At 36.8% G+C, this 21,922-nt stretch overlaps 1 protein-coding gene across 1 annotated transcript in view; it reads left to right on the forward strand.

The window, feature by feature from the left end:
- Positions 1–21,922, forward strand: part of LRP6 (LDL receptor related protein 6) — a 137,466-nt gene that overhangs the window by 42,818 nt on the left and 72,726 nt on the right. Inside the window, exon 3 of the mRNA XM_037033816.1 lies at positions 7,805–8,002. Within this exon, the coding sequence (XP_036889711.1) occupies positions 7,805–8,002 (198 nt within the window). The remainder of the gene's footprint in view (positions 1–7,804; positions 8,003–21,922) is intronic.

Below are 21,922 nucleotides of genomic sequence, written 5' to 3' on the forward strand. Positions count from 1 at the left end.
TACAGGCAAGAAGGGGCTGGAAAGAGGTATTCCAAGTCGTGAAAGACAAGGACCTACTTCCAAGATTGCTCTATCCAGCAAAGCTTTCATTTAGAATGGAAGGGCAGATAAAGTGCTTCCCAGATAAGGTCAAGTTAAAGGAGTTCATCATCACCAAGTCCTATATTAAAGAACACATTATTAGTTTGATATGAAATGTCATTCACCTATGCCTGTGTAAGCATTGGCTACCCACCTCAGTACACGTCTTATACATGGTGGTTCTATACAAGAAGTACTTAGGCAGTGATGATGATGATGATGACACAAAATGTCTTGTACAGTTCTTGCCGTATAGTTACTGGATTTTTACATGAATACACATATATATCAACAGATAACTTTATTAACTATAAAGCATGATGATTATTTATTACTCATTACGTGCAAGTGAATTGTAAAGGTCTCATCCTTGTCTTCACAATGCATAGGTTTAGGAAAAGGAGAAAGAAGAGGGGCTGGTATAGCTGTTTCAGGGGTAGAAGAGGTGGAAGGAAAGACAGAAGAGGCAGTCACTCTTGGTGTAATCTTATGGAAATGCTTAATGATTTCTGTCTTACTTTTGCTTTTTCATTACTCTAAAAATGTTCTTGTATGGTACCAATCCTTCTGCCATTTACTTTAGTGTCAGTGATGCCTTTGGTGAACTGACAGCATTCTGGGTGGCCAGGAACATTGTCCAGTATCAAAAGAACTTTGTCCCTGACTTCAGGGACAAAGCATTGATGGAACCAGTGCAGTAAAATAGTTTCCATTGTCCAGGCCTCATGTTGTACAACCAGAAGACTGGCAGCTGGTGTTTACTTTTTTCCTTCTAGGCTCGAGGGTTTGGAGATTCACAGATAAGGACAGCCCTGATCATAAACCTGACTGCATTTGCACAAAACAGTAGAGTTAGGCTATCTCTTCCTGTATTAAATCTTGGTGCTCGTTTATCTTCCTTACCAATAAATGTTCTTTGTGGCTTCCCCTCCACCCTTTGACCACCAGAATAGGGTACTTTTGTCTGCATTAAAAACCTGTTCAGGCAGATATCCTTTCTCAATGATTTTCTTAATGGCCTCTGGGAACTTGTCTGCTGCTTCTTGATTGGCAGAAGCTTTCTAAAATTATCTAACAAAATTAAAAAAAAATCAAACCATACTGTTATCTTGACATTTTTAAAGCCAAGCCTCTTTTAAAATGATCTAACAAAAAACATTTATTAACCATCCTTTGCTGGCATTAAATGCTCCAGCTTTAGATCCTCTTGTTTTGCTTTAAGTTGCCTTATAATAACTTCGCTTTTCTCCAGTCATTAGACTCTATAGGTATGCCTTTCTTATAGCAGTCCTGCACCCACATGAAAGCTTCACTTTCAATATGAGGTAAAAAGGTATTTCACAAAATGTGTAAGGTTTCACATCTGATGGCATTCCTGCAGCAACAGCTTCACAAATGTTTTTCTCTCTCTTTTTTTAACAACAATTCTTATACTGGATTCATTTATCTCAAGATGTCAGGCAACCGCAGCTGTAGACCTCAATCTACAGTACACATCAAGCAATTCATAGTTTTTCTTGTAATGTCATGACTTTTCTCTGCTTCTTGGGAACACTGTTAGCATCACTAGTGAATTTTGTATGGGTGTTATTCAGGGTTTACAGTATTGCACTAAACACAGTGAAAAAATACTAGAGAATTACAAGAGATTGCTTTTTACTGATACACAATTTGCTGGAGAGATAGGCTGTTTACTCGGAAATGACTAGGGTCACATGGGATTTTAAGCAGATACTTAACATGACACTTCAGTTTACCACAATAGCATCAGGAGGTGGCTACAAAATTATTACAGTAGTACAATAAGTGCCACAGTTAATTTTGTGCACTTATGATCCAATACAGCATCTTTACGTTTGTTTACATTTCTCTTGACCATGAATGGTACTGTGAACAGTCTTTAAGTGTTGTATATGTTTTGATAATTTTAACTTTTTATAATAGATTTGTTCATATTTTATGGCAATGAATGATAAAATAGACTAGTGCCTATGCGTATTTTATGTAGTCATGACATGTAATTGACTTAACATTTCTTAAGTTTCTCAGTAGTTCTACATATGTGGCTTATGTGTGTTTTTCCTAACATTGCTGCAGATTTTGAAGTTTTTTGAAACTCCACAAATTTTTCTATGTGTTTTTTGAAAAAACATTTTTATACAGGTGAACCTGTTTAGCTCAAACTCATGTTGTTTAAGGGTCAACTGTATAATACTTGTATTGTATACATTTTGATGAAAATTCCTAGGTAATTAATCCCTCTCTTACCATTTTGGCAACGTTTTCTAAACTGCAGGCAAAAGATTTTAAAGGATGCTTATTGTAATGTTCTATTTGCTCATATCTTATAAGAAAAATAAGACTGTTATGTATGATGTGTTGAATGAATTAACAAATTAAAATCTCAGTTGAGGGTTGCCCCTATTTAAATAATTGGATCTTAAAATCTTGAAAAGTTGTAGCAGAAATTTGAAAGTTCATTTTTATTCTCACAGATCTTTGTATATTTGCTCCTAGTAAAATTTAAGCAGTAATTGTGAACTTTTAAAATTCCATTTGTCAAACTGAAAAATGTTTGAAGAGTATGTAGAAGTCTGTTATGTGGGTGGAATTTGCTTGGAGCTTTGCTCTTTTACACGGTTGCACATGCCTTAAGGGCTGAGTGCCACCTGGGGCTAATTATTAGTTCATAGTTAGGATCAGCTGGTTAATGAGTTAAACACATTAATGGTATTTGTACAATAACTTAGTGCTGTGTATAAACAGGTGCTTGAGAAAGTCAGATTTCTTTTTACTGGTTCTAAACCCTGTCTGAGTGCATTAGAATACTTTGGGGAGCTTTTACACAATCTCAAGTCCCAGTCTGGACCAACTTAATGAGAATCGGTGATGGAAGAACCCAAGTTACTGATATTTTTAATGAGTTTCTCTTGGAGGGGTAAATGTTCAGACCATACCGTAACTGTTAATGACATGTACAATTCTAGTTTCTGAGTATTTAAGAACTGGTTATTTCACAGTCATTATGTAGGGGTGATTATTGGATTTTGAAGTTACAAAGGTGTGGATAAAGCAAACAGTTCAGTTGGTTGGTTTTCTTTCACACCCTATTGTTTCATTGTTGTTGGTGACCGTAAGTATCAGATCTGTCACAAATTGTTCTCCCTATATCAGTTTTCATCAAGATACTGTTTTGGGTAAGTGTACAGATCAGTGGTTCAGGATGTGATTTGCCTGACAGTTTTCTGCTTGTCATTCTAATGAATGTTGACATTGGCCCTTAATGAGAGGAGGGAAGAGACTTGAAACATGCTGATTGTAAGACTGTGGGGGTGGGAGGAGTTCTAAGATATAAGCTGTTGTTGGCAAAGAGTTGAAGTGACTTTGTTTAAACTTTTAACGTAACACTTTGGGATGCTGTTTGGGTCTAAAATGTGTGTCAGTGTTCATAATTTTAAGCAGTAGAAATCCCTTTAATGTAAAAACAAAGAATTTACCCCTTTAATTAAAAAACAAAGTGTTTTTAAAGAATATATTGGGTTACTCATAGAATTTTCTAAGTAATAGAAGGACAAGGCTTGGAATCTGTAGCCAGGAACAGTACTCCAAATCATACCACGGACCTGGAATCGCAAAGGCACCACTGTTAGGTGGTATATTCACCACTATATTCACCACTATTTGTACTCTCTGAATGATTTAAGGCAACAGATTCTCCTAAAACTGCTGTTGTGCATTCTTGCAAAACTGGGTGGGTTAGAGAAGGATGAGCTAATTCAAACTGGATTTATTTAGCCCTTGCTATTGCCCCCGGCCTCACCTGAATGGGTTGCTTGTGGTCCTTGTTGCTGCTACTGCCACCTTTGTTTCCTTCTATCTCTACCTCCTTTTCTTGGTTTGTCAGAGAGGAAAACCCACATCTTACTGCCCTTTCCCAATTGCAGTGGAGGTTTTGAAGGCAAATACCTGGTGTGTTCGATTTCTTTAGTTTCAGAAACTGGTTCTGCCGTATAAAGTTCTGCCTCTCCATGCATAGGAAGGTAGTTTAGATGCTAGAGAGCCATGACATTTTGTGAATGAATGGCCATAGGATTTGTGGGTATCTTTGCCATGATATGAATGTTGTCTGTATTTTTTTCTCTTTCTAATGTTGAAAGATGGGATGAGGTGTAATGGTGGGTATAAAAGACCAAGAGAGTTAATAGAAGTACAAATTTTGTAACTGGAATGGGTCTTAGGAATAATCTAAACAAATCTAATAAAGCAAACCAATTATAAGAGGTAATGTTCCTTAGGTAAATGCCATTTGCTGAGAAATCATCTTTACTCCTGATAATGAAACCAATTTCTACCCCATTAGTCTTCATAGAGACAGAATCTGCTATATAATGTAATGAACAGCACCCTTATAATATCCACAGTGACAGATTTCTTTGGCCCTGCAGCATCAGGGTAAAGTGCAGTTCAGTAAAAGTAGGTAAGGCAAGCTGGAGAAGTGAACTGAGAGATTTCTCAAGGACAAGAATCTTCTTAGAAAATAATTTGGGAATTCCTGTAGTATATCAGGCAGGTGATTGGTGTCCCTATAGCATATATGGATTCTGAGGCCTCCCTGGCTTGTCACTTTGCTATTTTTGTGTGTGTTTGTTTATTTAACGACTTGCCCCATTCTTTTGAATGTCCTTCCCTTTCAATGTCTGCTTCTGAAGTTACTGCTCAATTTTTTTTTCACTCTAAACTTTTGGATCATGTAAAAGACAGCAAGAGACAAAACAAAAAAGTAGTCTAGAGACTGCTTCCCCAACAAGACTCAAAAAGAGAAGGCCACAGTTTGGACTTTCAAAAGAAAATATTTGAAGGAAATTTTTCTCTCCCTGGAAGGCTACTATTTTTTTGTTTAAAATGTGTGTGTGCTTAACTTTCTAGGGTTTGCCCCTGGATCACTGTATTTTGGTGGTCTGGTAGTGATTGATTACCTAGATGTCCTGAGCCAGGAAATGTTTCATCATTTTTCTTTGAATCTGTTTATGGTTTGGGGAACTTTTTCAGATTTTAGGAGGTTTAACGTTTGTCCCACATCCAGCCAGAGACGGATTTTCAAGGGCTCTCTCTGGTGTCTCTTGAGCTGGAGCAGCCTCGTGCCTGCACACAGCCTTCCGGACCAACAGGGATGAGTGTGCCCTTCAGAGGGCCCTCTGCAGCTGTCTCCTGCCCAGGATCTCCTTAGTAAATTGCCGTCTGGTGTGCCATTGTGTTGCCTTCCTCCACCGTTCCTGCTGGGATTGTTTGCCGCTGAGGGAGCACTCTTGTTTTTGACGATATTCCTAGGCACAGATTTTTTCGCTAAGTGCTTCAAATAAGTTCAGCCCCATCTTTCAGGGCCAGTTAGCTGCCAGTCTTTATGGCCTGCTGCTTGGGGTAGAATTTCTGTGCCAGAAACCCAGCAGTGCTGTGGATGGTGATGCTAGAAACCTCTAGCTGAGATACTGTGTTTCTTTGCTGGAATTTGGTAGATTTTCTTGAGTAAGTGCTTCTCATTTTGTTGTGTATCCTTTGATCAGTTTTCAGAGATGTTAGTTATGTTTGAGAATCTTTTCCTGTTTTTCATTGGTTTTATGAGAGATGATTTATTTGCAGATGAACCTTCACAGATTCATTTTGGGAGCTCTGGCCTTTCTATTCTTTTTATAGCCAGCCCCCACCACTCCAAGCTAGTCATTTCATCTCTGGTTTTTTTTTAAACACTGTTTATTTTTTTTTAAATATTTTATTTATTTATTTATTTATTTATCTTTAGAGGGGAAGGAGAGAGGGAGAGAAACATCAATGTATGGTTGCCTTTCGTGCGTCCCCTGCTGGGAGTTGGCCTGCAGGGAACCAGCCTGCAACCCAGGCATGTGCCCTGACTGGGAATCGAACCACGATCCTGTGGTTCGCAGGCCCGCGCTCAGTCCACTGAGCTACACCAGCCAGGGCTTCATCTCTGGTTTTAAAAGTCCTCCTGTACCTTGATATTGCTCTAAGAATAAAAAACAAATTCTGACATGGTCTAAAATTGCCTTCTTACATGGTTTTATCTCACATGAATCTAATCATTCTCCTTCTCCTCATTTTGGATGTTATCCAATCATTATCCTTAATTTAGGGAACACTTTACCTTTTATTCTTTATAAATAAGACTCTGATTTGTGGCTTAAATGTTAGAATCTGAGGAAGACAGTTTTGAATTTCTGTTCTGCATTTATTAGCTGTGTGGCTTTGAGCAACATGTTAACTTTTCTGAGTCTTTTCATGTGAAATAAGGTGATTGAGGTAATATTTCATAATGTTGCTGTATGGCTTACATAAGATAATATGTGGAAAGCTAGTTAACACAATGCCTTATCACTAAAAAATATTTTCCCCACCTGATATTCTTCTCCCTTCATTTGACTGAATACCTTATATGAAATATCAGTGTGCATAAGTGGAATCATTCCAGTATCACTACCCCACCAGCTTTTTGAGTGAAAGTTATACCTGAATTTCAATTGCATTTTTTAAAATATGTTTTATTTTTATTTATTTTTAGAGAGAAGGGAAGGGAAGGGAAGGAGAGAGTGGGAGAGAAACATCAATGTGTGGCTGCCTGTCATGTGTCCCCTCCTGGGGACCTGACCTGCAACCCAGGCATGTGCCCTGACTGGAAATCGAACCGGCAACCCCTTGCTTCACAGGCCCGTGCTCAGTCCACCGAGCTACACCAGCCAGGGCTCAATTGCATTTTTAAACACAGTTGTTGAATACCTCATATCTAGTTCATAACACCTCATTTAACTTTAAAAAATGCTTGTAATTGAAATATAACATATTAAGAGTTTTACCTTTAAGTGAATAAAAAAAATTTCCCCTCTGTAATGAGACTATTAAGATTTCCATTATTTTTATTTTGTAAAAATTCAAATCTGTAGAAGCAAAAATAGCACAATGAAATTCTGTATACTCTAACCATAGTACAATGATCATATTTAGAAAATTAACTTTAGTACATTCTATTACATGGCGATTTTGACAGTCTATCAAATTTTGATAGGTTTCCCAACAGTATCTCTATAGCATTTTCCCCAGCCAATTAGTCTGGACTCATGCACTTAATGTAGTTGCCGTGTTTCTTTATTTTCCTCTAATCTCCTCCAGTGGAAATTACTCTCTTTGACTTTCAGGACATTGGTATTTTCAAAGTCCAGTTGTTTTTCAGAATGTTCCACATTTTGGTTCTGTTTCTTCATAAATTTGTACAGGTTTTGCATTTTTGGCAGGAACATTGTTTAAAAGATCTACGGTAGAGATGGTGTGTCCTTCTTGTGCATTATATACACGATACCTGTTTCTTCACTTACTAACGATGTTAACGTAAATGATGTGGTTAAGGTGGTGTCCACCAAGCTTATTTTCTCTAAAGTTACTACTTTTTCCTTTGTCATTAATAATTAATCTATGGGGACATAGATTGAGATAGTGTAAATGTCCTTTTTCCAATAAACTTTGATCTAATATTTTTGCATCCTATATGATCCTTGTCTCAATCACTTATTACCAGGTAGATCATTAAAATTTTGATAATTTCTAGTGTTTTAACTTTAGTGTTCTTGAATTTTCTTTAAATAATAGTGATAATTATGAAATATTGGTACTTTGTTGTTGATCTGCTTATATTATTGGTTTATTTTTATATGATTCTTAGATTCATATACTGGACAGACTGGGGAGAAGTACCAAAGATAGAACGTGCTGGAATGGATGGTTCAAGTCGCTTCATTATAATAAACACTGAAATTTACTGGCCAAATGGACTGACTTTGGATTATGAGGAACGGAAACTTTATTGGGCAGATGCAAAACTTAATTTTATCCACAAATCAAATCTGGATGGAACAAATCGGTAAGATTAACTTTGTAGATTTATTTTTAAACTTTAGGTAAACGCCACATGTCTTAAGATAGTAATGAAATTATAAAGCCTAATTTTTTAAAGAAGAAATTAGTGTATTTCTTGCTAAGTGTCAAAGGAAAAGAAGAACACACTTTCAGTTTATTTTAAAAGGTAAATATGTAATTGAACAACAAATAAAAAATTTTAAAAAGGTAACTATTTCTCATTTATGTTGGGAGCATTTAGAATTTATGAACTATATTTTCTTTTTCTTTACTCTGAGCTAATTTGCTTCTGGCTGTCAGCCAGAGATAGGACTTTTGATCTCTCCAGAGTGTTTGGAAATAGTGTGTGGGGGGGGGGTGTTTAGCACAAGGACTGGGAGTGCTGCTAGCGTTTTACTTTCTCTGAGGCCAGGGGTGCTAATTTTCTGTGATGTGCTGGACACCCAAGATGACAGAGAGTCATCCTCCTGACTCATTCTAGAGTCAGGCCCTAGAATGATCCCCAGGGCCTGAAGTTACTGCTTATGGCAACTTATTTGGTAAGTTTCTAGATGAGGACAGTGGTTGGCAAACTTTTTCTGAAAAGGGCCAGATAGTAAATATCTTAGGCTTTGCGGGTCATTTACGACCTCTGTTGCAACTACTTACCTCTGCTGTGGTGGTGTGAAGGCAGTTACAGATAATACATAAGGGAATAGGCATGGCTGTGTTCCAGTAAAACTTTATTTACAGCATGTACAGTGAGCCAGTGGGCTGTAGTTTGCTGATTCCCAGGGTAGGACAAAACCTACTGCATGTATATTACTGCATGTACACCCCAGTACTCAAGGAAGATAGTTATAATACATAAACATGGAACTTCTACTCAGATCCTATTCAGATTTTTAAAGACACTATTTATGATACTGTGTTTGAGTGATTATTTGGATTTCTAGTGGTCTTATTCTAAGACTTCGACAGCAACCCAGAGAGCCTTAGGTAGAGTCAAATAATTTTTCAGAGGGTAAGCATTTGTAAGTTATATGAGTGATGAATTAGGAAGCATTAAAAATCAGAAAAGATTTCAAGAGTTTATTAAAATAAATTTTTTGCAAGAATGGAATAATGTGTTTTGGGCCTTGTTTCAAAAATGAACGAAATGACTTACACCAAGATGGTTGAAAAATAATTAGAAATAAAATGTCAAAAAGTAGTAAGTATATTATGAACATAAAAACATAATTGTTGTGTTTAACTTCAAATTTGACTTTGAGAAGGACACTAGAAATTGAATATGGCCATGCCATAATTTTCTTGACTCCCTTGGGATACCCACACAAAACCAATGAAACTACATAGCAAATCTAAAAACATACCATAAAACTAATCTCAGGCATCCAGAAATACAAGCAAGTAAGTAGGCAGACCACTAACAGTCACAAGACCTCCATAGTGTTATTACCTGTGTAAGAGTAAGGATAGAGAGAAGGAGGGAAGGGGAGAAAGAATGAGAGAGAGCGAGAGAATGTATATGAGGTGTTACATTGAACTTAAATGCAGGAGTCCTCCAAAATAGCCTCAGGTATTCACTAGACAATGTGGTGGACTATATTAAGAGCAGCAGCTGAAATGAGAGGGTGGGGGTTGCTCACTCCAATATCAGGCAAGTACATACATGTGTCCATGGTAAAGACAGAAAAGGGTAGAGCAGTCTAGCTCCGAAGAATTCTTGAAATGACCTGCTGGAGTTCTCTTCCAGAACAGTGTGTCCACTGAGTAGAACAAAATTGAATTGAATGGAATTGAATAGAATCCTTTTAATTATCATCAAAATTGAGAAGAAAAGGGAAAATTAAGGGGAAGGAAAGAGAAGGTTCCGATAAATATGGACAGAAGAACAACTGGGAGATATTACAAAGGAAGCTATCATAGTTTTTAATATTACATGAAAACAACAGAAGACTGAATTCTGTAAAGTTAGAAAACTAGCTTGAACCTCATTTTACATAAACATGAGAAACAAGTATCAAGGTAAAATCCCATTTAAGGTTATTATAAAGAACATCTTATCTATAGCAGCATTTTAAGCTAACAACGACTTAACTTTGAATATATACTTAAAGCTCTACATTTTTACTCTCCCCTCCATGTTAGTGTTTCTGATGTCACAGTTTACATCTTTTTCCTTGTGTATTCATAATACATTGTAGTTATTTTTACTACTTTGCCTTTAACATTGTACTTGTTTTACTACTTTATCTTTTAACATTTATAAATACTAGATTTGTAAGTGATTTACCCACCACTATTACAACATTAGAGTTTTCTGAATTTTACTAATTATTGTGTTATTTATTATTATTAACCTACGTTTTGCCTACCCGTGTATTGCATTGTACCTATAGTTGATAACTGCTTTATGTAATTCAAGTTTCTCAAGAGAGTCAAACTTAAGTGTTCTCACTGATACTCCTCCTGCCAAAAGCTCTACCGTGGGTGTCCGACTTTGGCTCTGGGCCACGTACATCCCAGGATGGCTATGAGGCTCAACACAAAATTGTAAATTTACTTAAAATATTACGAGATTTTTTGTGTATGTGATTGCATATTGCAGTGTATTTAATGTGTGGCCCAAGACAACTCTTCTTCTTCTAGCTTGGCCCACAGACACCAAAAGGTTGGATACCCCTGCCAACCGGTGTGGCTCCGTTGGTTGGAGCATCCTCCTGTAAACTATAAGGTCATGGGTTCGATTTCCAGTCAGAGCACATGCCAGTGTTGCAGGTTCAGTTCCTAGTTGGGACACATACACATGGCAGCCAGTCGCTGTTTCTCTCTCACGTCGATGTTTTTCCCTCTCTCTTTCTCCCTCCCATCCCCTCTCTCTATAATCAATGAGCATGTCCTTGGTGAGGTTTAAAAAAAAAACCCCAAAAAGAAAAACGAAAATAAACTTTGTGAAATGTGATGTTTTAAATACATGGGGGAATCCTTTCACAATTTGTGTATATATCTTATCACTATATAGACCTCAGTGTCTCAGTTTATTTGTGAATTATATCTCAGTAGAGCTGAAGAAAAAAAACAATGATGAACAGAATAATGCCTTAATAGGAAACTCCCTGGTAGGATATGATCATAAAACAGATCAAACCTCCAGTGTAAAATGCACTATCAGTAATTGACACACCAGTGTTACGTGTCAGAGGCCAACATAAATTAAAATTAGCTCAGAAATGAGATGACGGAATCTTGGAAAGTATAAATAAAAGACACGTCATTTCAAAGAAGACAGCTAAGACAGCAGGACCGCAAAAGTGAATAAACAGAAAAGATCTTGAAAATAGAAGTTGAAAAGGAAGAAAAATTTAAAGAATAAGAAGAATGTGAAAAGATAAAAGGATTTGAGAGTCACAAATATGGAAGATAGGCAAACAAATGGCACAGATGAAAGGCTTTTAGGAAGATAACCAAAGCCAGGGAACGGAACAAAGATGGAAAAACTAATTCATGAAAGGTCTCTGAAAAGAAGATTTGAAAACAACAGATAGAAAGAGGACACTGTGTGCCTGAGAGTATAAGCCAGAGCAAAAAACATCAAGATACATTCTAGTAAAGATATATCCCGGGACCTCTAAGAATAAGATAAATGACTTCAAAAGGAAATTAGGTTGGTATCTGACTTTTTCACAGCAACACTCCCTATCAGTATTAAATGGAGTTAGTGTTTTCATAGTACTACCAGTAAGAAAATGTAAGCCAGTGATTTTTATCCAGCAAAACTGACTTTCTCAATATTAAGCAGTAGACAACATTATCAACATATAACAACTCAAAAAATACTGTTTTCTTGTCAGTCCTGAAAATGCACTTGTGACTGAGCTGTAGACAACCAAAGTCATGAGTGAGATGTTGAAAGAAGTCTTGGTGAAGAGCATTAAAATATAATTCCTTTTTAACTTTTTAAAATTATATTTTATTTATTATGGTATTACAGTTTTCCCAATTTTTCCCTCTTTATCCCCCCTCCACTCTGCTCCAACCCTCCAGCATCCTCCCCCACCTCAGTACGTGTCCATGGGTTCTACATGTAAGTTCTTTGAGTCTCTGTTTCCTATACCATTTTTGACCTCTCCCCATCTGTTTAGTGACTAGCAGTTATGCTTCTTCCTTGTACCTCTCCCCCTCCCCACTGAAATCCCTCCATGTGATGTCCATTTCTCTGATTCTGTTCCTGTTCTACTTGTTTGCTAATTTTTTGCTTTCATTGTTTTTCTTTTTTTTACGTTCATTTGTTGATAGTTGTGAGTTTGTTGTCATTTTACTGTTCATATTTTTTATCTTCCTTTTCTTAGATAAGTCCCTTTAACATTTGATGATGAACTCCTTTAACTTGATCTTATCTGAGAAGCACTTTATCTGCCCTTCCATTCTAAATGATAGCTTTGCTGAATAGAGTATTTTTGGATGTAGGTCCTTGTCTTCCGTGACGTTGAGTACTTCTTTCCAGCCCCTTCTTGCCTATGAGGTTTGTTTTGAGAAATCAGCTGATAGTCTTTTGGGCACTCCTTTGTAGGTAACTTTTTCCTTTCCTCTTGCTGCTTTTAAGATTCTTTGTCTTTAATCTTGGATAACTTAATGATGATGTGTCTTGGTGAGTTCCTCTTTAAGTCCAACTTCTTTGGGATTCTCTGGGTTTCTTGGACTTCCTGAAAGTCTGTTTCCTTCACCAGATTGGGGCAGTTCTCCTTCATTACTTGTTCAAATAAGTTGTCAACTTCTTGTTCTTGTTCTTCTCCTTCTGGCAACCCTGTAATTCGGATATTGGAATATTTGAGGTTGTCCCAGAGATTCCTCAGCCTCTCTTCATTGCTTTGGATTCTTGTTTTTTCATTCTGTTCTGCTTGGATGTTTATTTCTTCCTTTTGTTCCAAATTGTTTCTTCGAGTCCTGATTTCCTTCCTGTCACTGTTGGTTCCCTGCATATTTTGCTTTATTTCATTTTGAGTGTCTTTCACTTGTTCTTTTATTTTTCGACCGAGCTCAATCAGTTCTGTGAGTATTTTGATTACCAAGGCTTTAAATTTATCAGATAGGTTGGCTGTATCCTCCTCTCTTAACTCTGAGGTTTTGCTCTGTTCTTTCATTTTGGCCCTATTTCAAGGCCCTGAGAAGGGGGCGGAGCCTTCCGTATTCACCCAGGCAGGGCAAACTCCTTGCTGTGCTGAGGCACTGCCATGGTTTCTCTCCATTTGCTGCCTTACTGGTCTGGTTGTTCTGTGTGACTGTTTCGTTAATTCCGTGGTTGTCGGAATTCCATGCAGTTTTATTTTCTGGTCCTCCTGGTGGTTTATTGATTTTAGATTGGTTGTTTTCTCCTTCTGGTTGTATGAGGAAGCAAAGAGTTTCTACCCACACCTCCATGTTGGCCACAACTGAAAAATATAATTTCTTGTAGTATGAAAACTAATGTATGGTTAAAACTGACACTGCATAATACATAATGAGTATATGTTTAGATAACGTAGATAAAGTACCACTATAAAGGATTAAAGTGAGAATGCAAGAACTACATGCAAAAATTTTGTTAAATTCTACAGTAACTACATTGCTGTATAGGTATTAATTACTAATTGTTCTGAGTTTTTTGAGACTATTTATAATGTTGCATCATTAAGTAAGTGAGTAATTATCAGATATATTAATTCTATTGCCCTTGCCTATGTAGGATTCTTGGTGTGGAGAAAGGAAGTACAGATGTAATACTGCAGAGGTTAAGAGAAACTGATAATTCTAAGTTTATATTGAAAACACTGACATGAACTCATTAGGTATCACATATTACAAAAATAAATACACACGGATGTATGTTTATACTTTTGTACTGAAGAGGCCTAGGGGAGCAAAAGCTGCCAGATTATAATACTGAGAAACCATTCCACCTAAAAAGAAGCCATACCTTTAAAGTTAAATAGCTGATTCTAAGTCTCTGAGAAGAAATGTGTAAGATAAGCGGGAACATTGTCATATCAAACAACAAAAGAAGCTATTATAGACTACTAGGTCATTTCAGAAAGCCTAGAGCAGGGGTGTCAAACCCATTGTCATTGGGGGCCGCATCAGCCTCGAGGTTGCTTTCAAAGGGCTGGATGTAATTTTAGGACTGTGTAAGTGTAACTACTCCGTAATGGTTAAGTGAGTGCTTGGTGCTACCGCTGGGTAGAAACAAGGTGCCGGGCCAGATAAAACAAGGTGGAGGTCTGGATTCAGCCCACGGGCCTTGTATTTGCCACCTGTGGCCTAGAGAAATAACTTAGGAAGCCTCTCACTGGTCAAAGATAGAAACTCATCAAGTATGTTTAAACCCTTGAATTTATAGTAAGAGTTTAAAAAGGAAGCGGTCACTTTCATAGGGTATATAGGGCACTAGTTCATCACTGTGAACATTGATAACAAAGAGAAAAACTCAAAACAGTTTATCTACCCTTTTCTATATGAACCTACAGGTAGCTAACAAAATAATAGATACGGGAAAATTATTTCAGTTAAATGAGAAGGAAATGATATAGTTAGAATCATCATGAGTCTGATCAGACTTGCCATTTTCAGAAAATTTGCAGGTAAAACTGAGGACAGAGAGACATATTGAAATATACCATGAGTGCACATCAGCAGATCTGGATATAGAAGTCCAGATATCCCAGGTCCTTCAACAGACCAACTGTAAAAAGTCGTGAGGGAACCTATAGAATAAAATAGACTGAAAGGGTAGTGGAGGGAGGGATGAATAAGCAGAGTCCAGAGGATTTGGGGGCAGTGAAAATACTCTGTGATACTATAATGATGGATATATGTTAGTTATTTGCCTAAATTTACAGAATGTGCAGCACCAAGATTGATATCTAAGGTGATCTGTGGACTCTGGGTAATTATGATGGGACAGAATAGGTTCTCCAGTTGTAACAAAAGTACCACTCTGGTGGGGATGTTGATAAGGGTGAAAACTGTACATGTTTGGGGGCTGGGGATACGTGGGCAATTTCTTTACCTTCTCAATTTTGCCGTGAAATTAAAATTGCTCTTAAAACAAGTCTTAATAAAAGAGAGAGACTTAAAATACTTAGCAAATGAAAGAAACAGGTGGCCAAGACTGAACTGTTTTTCTGTGGATGCACACTTGGGTAATAGAACTGCCAAGAAAGGTAAGGGTGGTGAGTACCATAAAGTCAGAATAATGGTTACTGTTGTGGAGCAGAGGGACGTGGGCAGGGTCCACGAGGGGCCTTCTGAGGTTCTTGTCAAAATTCTTGCTTGATCTGGGTGAAGGTTACAGTGTTTGCCATAACTCATTAAGTTATATATTCATCTTGTTTGATTTTTTTTGCTGTATTTGCTTTATTTTGTGATAAGAATTTAGAGATCAGTTACCTGTGTTTTTCAGCAGTTAGAGTAAAATGAGTTACCAGCAGACACTATTGGAAAGGTGGAAACTTAAGAGTTCTTTTCGAGGGAAGGCTTTCATATTAAATTTAAGAAGAATTTTTCATATGGAATCATTAATGCTATATTGGATATTATATGCAATTTGTGTGTGTGTGTGTGTTAATTTCATATTACTTTTTCACGTTGGTCTTTGTTTAAAATTGAGGGGCATAATTTAGTAAAGGTAGTTCTACAAAGCTACTGTCATTTAAAAAAAGCTAATCTTGCCCTTAAAATAAGGATAGATCTTAGAATGTCCAGGGAAGATGTAAGTTCTATATCCCTTAAATGTTCTTTAAACATCACCATTTTAACTTTTGCATTTGATAAGAGCATGTAGCAGGGCACAGCACCACACTTAATTAGGTGTGTAGTACACGGTATTGTTTATTATAGAATAATAGTTTGTGCTATTCTTTGTGATTATAGTGCTTTCGATCATTAATCAGCAAGGCATGAGCTTTTTGGCTATTCTTCCATTCATTGGTAATGGACTTGTCCTTAAACTTCCACACTTTTTGAATTCCTTTTGAGGTGAATACCAGTGCATTTGCCAAAACACCATTCAAACAGTTAAAGGATACAAATTGGTCTTGGAAGGGGCAAGCTAATTGATCAGCATTTGGCCTTACAGAACAGTACGCATAATCTTAGATATGTTAAATTCCAAAAGAAATCTAACACAGAAGTTAAAAAGAGTCTTACCATTCAGTTCTAGGAAAAGCTGTATAGTTGTTGTTCTGAGTCTTTTTTCTTCATTGAAAACTCACATGAACAATACAGTTTCCATAATGAACTTCAAAGATTCATTTCTGCCCTACTTCCTTAGAAAAGAAACAACAGGAATTTGTAGTATATACTTAATTATTCTATATTTGTATATCTTGTTCCAAACAATCTTTCATATGAGCTGTGGAAGATAGTTTTAAGTTTATCAGTTGTTTCTGGGCATAGATAATTCAAGGCTCTCGTATGCATCTACTAACATGAATTAATTATGTCTCATAAACATTATCTCTGCAGAAAGTATGTTACTCTTAAGACTCTCATGTGCTTTGTGAGATAAAATAGAGAGTTTTTCTCCATTTGCAATGGGGGAAAACTACAATATTTATCTTTTAAGAAAAAAATTATCAATATATTGTTAAGATTGCAGTTCTCCTTAATTTAGTCTATAGATTCAACACAGTCTCAACAAAGATTCCCAAAGGAAGTATTGTGGGTGCATATTAAATAAAAAATCAAAATAACTCAATTGATTTTATAAGATTACAAAAACTTATGACAGCTTCCTGTGTGATTGCAAGACATGCCATAACGTTAGAATAATTAAAGCAACGAGGTACTAAATCTAAGAATAGATAGAGCTCAGTGGAACAGGATAGAGGTCAGAAATATGGCACATGTATATGACATTGACTTTAATGTAAGTCTCAGGGCTGTAAATGTGCTCTTTTAACCTGTCTTGACAGACACTGAAGAAAAATAATAAATGTTAAAAACTTGGAGGAATATAAAAGCCCTCTCTGGAAAATTATAATTTCTAATTATGAATGTCAGGTTTTCACGTTCAGGTTATTAAAGAACACTTTTTCAGTGTAATTCAGCAACAATAGGAAATGTGACAGAATGGTGAAGATGGGCAGAAGCCAGATCATAGAAGGTATAATATTCTAAGATAAGGCATTTGAATTTCATCTTGAAAAGTATTAGGAGTCATTTCAAGTAGTAAATCAGCATAGTTGGATTTGTCTTTTAGAAATACCATTTTGGTAGTTGTACATACAGTGATTTAAAGATTATTTTTTCTTCTTCCAGTGCATCATCATTGTTCTCAGGAAAAAGTACAAAATCTTTTATTGTGACTTAAAGGCTCTGATTTCTTTATCTAATTTTAGACATGTTCTGACCACTTTTACCCTTTGACTACTATGTCCCAACCCTAATGAACCACTGTGGCTCTCAGAAGGCATCTATGATGATTCCTAGGTTTCTGCTTTAAATGGTTGGTTAGATGGAAGTCATTCATTGAGGTAGGAAATTTTGGAAAAAGAGATAGATTCACTTTTCTCCCTTTTCCTTCCTTTTCTCCTTCCTTCCTTCCTTCCGTCCGTCCGTCCTTGGAAAAGAGTAAGTTTGAGTTCAGATTTGGACATGTTTGCATTTCAGTTGTTTATAGAAAACTGTGGTGATAAAGCCTAGAGACCTTTGGCTTTGTGAGCCTGCAGTTCAGCAGAGCAGTTTCAGAGGAAGATATAGATGTATAGTTATTATCAAGTTAATGGTTGTTGAAGCCATGCACTATAAATAGGGGGATTTTATATCAGTGCTAGAGACTTAGGAAGAGATAAGAACTACATATTAGAAAGCTTGATGAATTCTCCAGGGTTTGAGATGGAAAGACATCCCAATTTGAAGCTGTTGCACCATCACACATCCTTGTTTGCCTGGGTTCCAGGAAACCCCTCAGACCCAGGCAGGGTGACATGTTGGTCACCTCCTGAGTTTGTGAAGAATCTGCTTCTCAAGGAAGCAACCTGAAGAGATTTACCCAAATCAACAACAATAAACACAACTCCAGGTATGATGGCTGGAGGTGAGGGTGATGAGGAGAAGGTGGGATAGGGTGGAAGGTAGGCCTCATCCAGATTCTGTTAGCATCTCTGGGAAATACACCGTACACTGAAGGACACACGTATTATGGCACCCGTGCTTGGCATGATTGAGCTGATTGAGCACGTTATACAAAGATCAGAGGTGTAGTTAAAGCCAACCGTGAGTGAGCACAGTGGTGCCAGAGAACAGGCAGGACCACTATGGCAGCCTACTTCTTGGTGCTACCAGAAACGTGCAAAAGAAACACACGAATGTGCTGCTGTTCTCGCTAGCATCAGAGCCCCACCCTTCCCTGTGAGTTGATTTTGAAAATAAAGTGAAGCTGTAATACATTGAAAACTTGTTCACCTTCCTTCTTCTGGATCTGAAAGCTTGGACCAGGAATTTGCAGGCTGTAAAATAATTGGTCTCAACTTCCAAAAAAGTACAAACCTCCCACTGAAACACAAGATGATAAAAAAAACAACGGCATGTGATAAGATACTACAATTCAAATGGGTGACCCATATTAAGAAATCAGAGCAGATATCTTCCTGTAATTCCTCGTAAGGTGCAGAAGAAAAAAATTTATGAAAGGTCAGGAGGACACATGTATGAAAAGAGTAAGTAGTATGAAATAATACATTCAAGATCAGTAAAAACAATAATAACATGACTGTTCAATTTAAAATGCAGTATAGGCTGGTCCGATGGTAGTGGGTTATCAGAACTCAACTAAAGTTAAGTGTCATTAAAATACACTATAAGCCCCAACAGCCAGATAGATGACAAAAAACCCCCCCAAAAACAGTGAAATGGAAAACAACCTTGAATTGTCCCACAATTTGGAGAAGCAGTGGTGACAACACTGGAAGAAAAGAGTTGAGACGTGGACGTTGATCCATGCAGAAGGAAGGCATTCTTAATGTGCAAGGAGTCAGATGTATCTTGTACATTGCTCTTTCTTAAAAACTTAATTGATACACTTCAGAAGAGTAATAGAGCTGAATTAGACTAAATTCAGAGTGGGAAAGGCAGATAATTAAATATTTGTGAAGAGGGAAATCAGTTAAATAAGGAATTAAATCTAGTAATTGCTTTTAATAGGCTTTTAAAACTTAATGCAACTGTGAGATATTTTGGAATAGATCATAAAAATGAAAGCCCATAATATCTAAAATTTCAGGTTTTATCAATAAAAAACAAGAACTGGCAGTGGGATGGTTAGATAAGAAAGAAGGGCAGGCAGGGATAAAACCATGTTAACTTCTTACCTTACACATGGGTGTCAGTAAGTAGACAGTGTCTACTGTCTTATTCGTAACATTGATGATAATCTTAAAATAGGATGTTACATGGTTTTAAAATGTAAAGGTTATTAAAATTTTGATAAGTTTGTATATCCTCTAATCCCTACAGACATAGAAAGAGGATATAAATTTAGTCTAGTAGGAAAGTACATGAATAAAGGGGAGAGGTAAAGTGTAAGAAAAAAAAGAGAAGCTGAAGAAAAGTGTAAGATCAAGCAGCTATGCTCCTAAATATAAATGTAGTAAATCTGAATGTTGAACAATATTTTTTAACCATATGCCCTGTTGTGAAAGGTTTTTTAACTAGTAATTTTTTACTTTTATAAACATTGTTGAAATAAAGAGGAACTTGTGTGAAGCTACATCTTTGATTATAGCTTTAAAATTATTAGAAGTATGATTTATATATCAAGGTGCATAGAAATTTTAAAGCCAATCTTTGCTTTATGGAGTGATTTTACTAATTTCCACCACCACACACACATAGCATGTCTGCATATCTTATATAGCATTTTTAAAAGTAGATTTAAAAATATTTTACTTATTTATTTTTAGAGAGAGGGGAAGGGAAGGAGAAAGAGTGGGAGAGAAACATCAATGTGTGGCTGCCTCTCACGTGTCCCCTACTGGGGACCTGGCTTGCAGCCCTGGCATGTGCCCTGACTGGGAATCGAATCAGTGACCAGCAACCCTTTGCTTCACAGGCCCATGCTCAATCCACTGAGCTACACCATTTTTAAATATTCAGTTAAATTAAGAAAAGATAACTTAATCTATTTTGGAATTTTAAAGGATATTTTACTTGTATTAATTGCATTTTTTCTTTACTAGTGAGAACACTTTTCATAGTGTATAGTAGATTCTCATTATTTGTGGTAGTTAATTCTGTAAAGTTGTTGCACGCACTGAAATAGAGCCATTGCTCTCAGGCAAAATACAGAAATTAGGTTCCTGGTGATTACTATATAACCCTTTAATATATAAGGCCTGTCCAGGGAGTATCCAGCCATGTAATATGAAAAATAGAGACAATAGCCCTGGCTGGTGTAGCTCAGTGGAATGAGCATGGGCCTGTGAAGCAAAGGATTGCTGGTTTGATTCCCAGTCAGGGCACATGCCTGGGTTGCAGGTCAGGTCCCCAGTAGGGGACACGTGAGAGGCAACCACACATTGATGTTTCTCTCCCACTCTTTCTCCTTCCCTTCCCCACTCTCTAAAAGTAAATAAAAAAAATATTTTTAAAAACCATTTAAGAAAAAATAGAGACATTTATTGAAGAAGATAAAAAATACAGAAAACATTGTACATAGGACAATGACACCTCAGTCCCCTTCAAAGTAGGCACCTTGGGACCTCACACAGTTCTCTCAGTCCCCATCATCTGCCCTGTCATGTTTTTTGAATCTCAGCAACAGTTGGAAATCTCCTCCCTTTCAAAGGTGATGTTAGTTTTTGGAAAAGCCAGAAGTCACAGGGCATCAAATCTGGCCTGTAAGGGGTCTAAGTCACCTGGGTGATTTGATGTTTTGGCAAAAAACTCTGCCTGAGATGTGACACGGGAACAGGCACATTGTTGTGATGAAGCTGCCAATCACCAGTTGCCAATAGCTGTGGACTTCTGAGTCATCTGAATAGTTTCTGTGGAGGAATGTTCAAGCTTAACACAAAATTTGATGTAGATTCATTGCTGTATCCGCTCAGTCATTTTGAATGCAACAACCACACAGGACACATGCTCAGTGGCGTCTACCACCCCACTGACTAGTACAGCGAAGTCATTGTTCATGCCTGCACGTTCCAGTGCCTTAACTATTTTAAAAACAGAAACCATTTGATATTTGGGAATTGCTCTTATTTTTATATATACCTGTACATATTCTACACATACCTGTAATGATGAAATACTAGTAAGGTGTACTTTGTATTTCCATTTTTTCATATCATTAGTCCTTATAATCATGAGAAAATAATTACTTTGGAAAAAAGTGCATACCAGATTTTGCTGAAATGGTTTTGGTCTGCTCTTGTCTTGCCTTTACACCAGATATATTAACTTTACTTCTGTCTGACCTGCCTATAATTTTCTTGAACACAGTAAAGCTCAGCCTTTCTTTACATGAGGCTCAGGTGTTTAAGACATTATTTACATTATTTGAGTCATTTGCCCATTGTAAAATTGGGTTATTCATCTTACTGTTGACTTGTAAGAGTTTTATGTATTGTGGATACAGTTTCTTGATGTGATATGAGTTAGAAATATTTTGTTACTCGGTAGTTTGTGGTTTCATTTTCTTGTTGGTGTGCTTTGAAGTACAAAAATTTTTGATTTTAATAAAGTTCACTGTCAGTTTTTTGTTAAAAGTGCTTTGGATGTCCTAGAAAATCTTCCAAAGTTGTGAAGATTTATGCTTGTTTTCTTTTAAGAGTTTTGTTGTTTTAATTGTTGCATTTAGTTCTGTGACCCATTTTATCCATTTTGTGTATGGTGTCTTCTGCTCTGTTGTTAAAGACAGTTGTAAGTCCTGGGTTATTTTGTATGGTGTTGTGAATGAGTTAGT

This window comes from Sturnira hondurensis, unplaced genomic scaffold (assembly GCF_014824575.4).
Source record: "Sturnira hondurensis isolate 20B ecotype Veracruz unplaced genomic scaffold, ASM1482457v3 Scaffold0021795, whole genome shotgun sequence".
NCBI lineage: Eukaryota > Metazoa > Chordata > Mammalia > Chiroptera > Phyllostomidae > Sturnira > Sturnira hondurensis.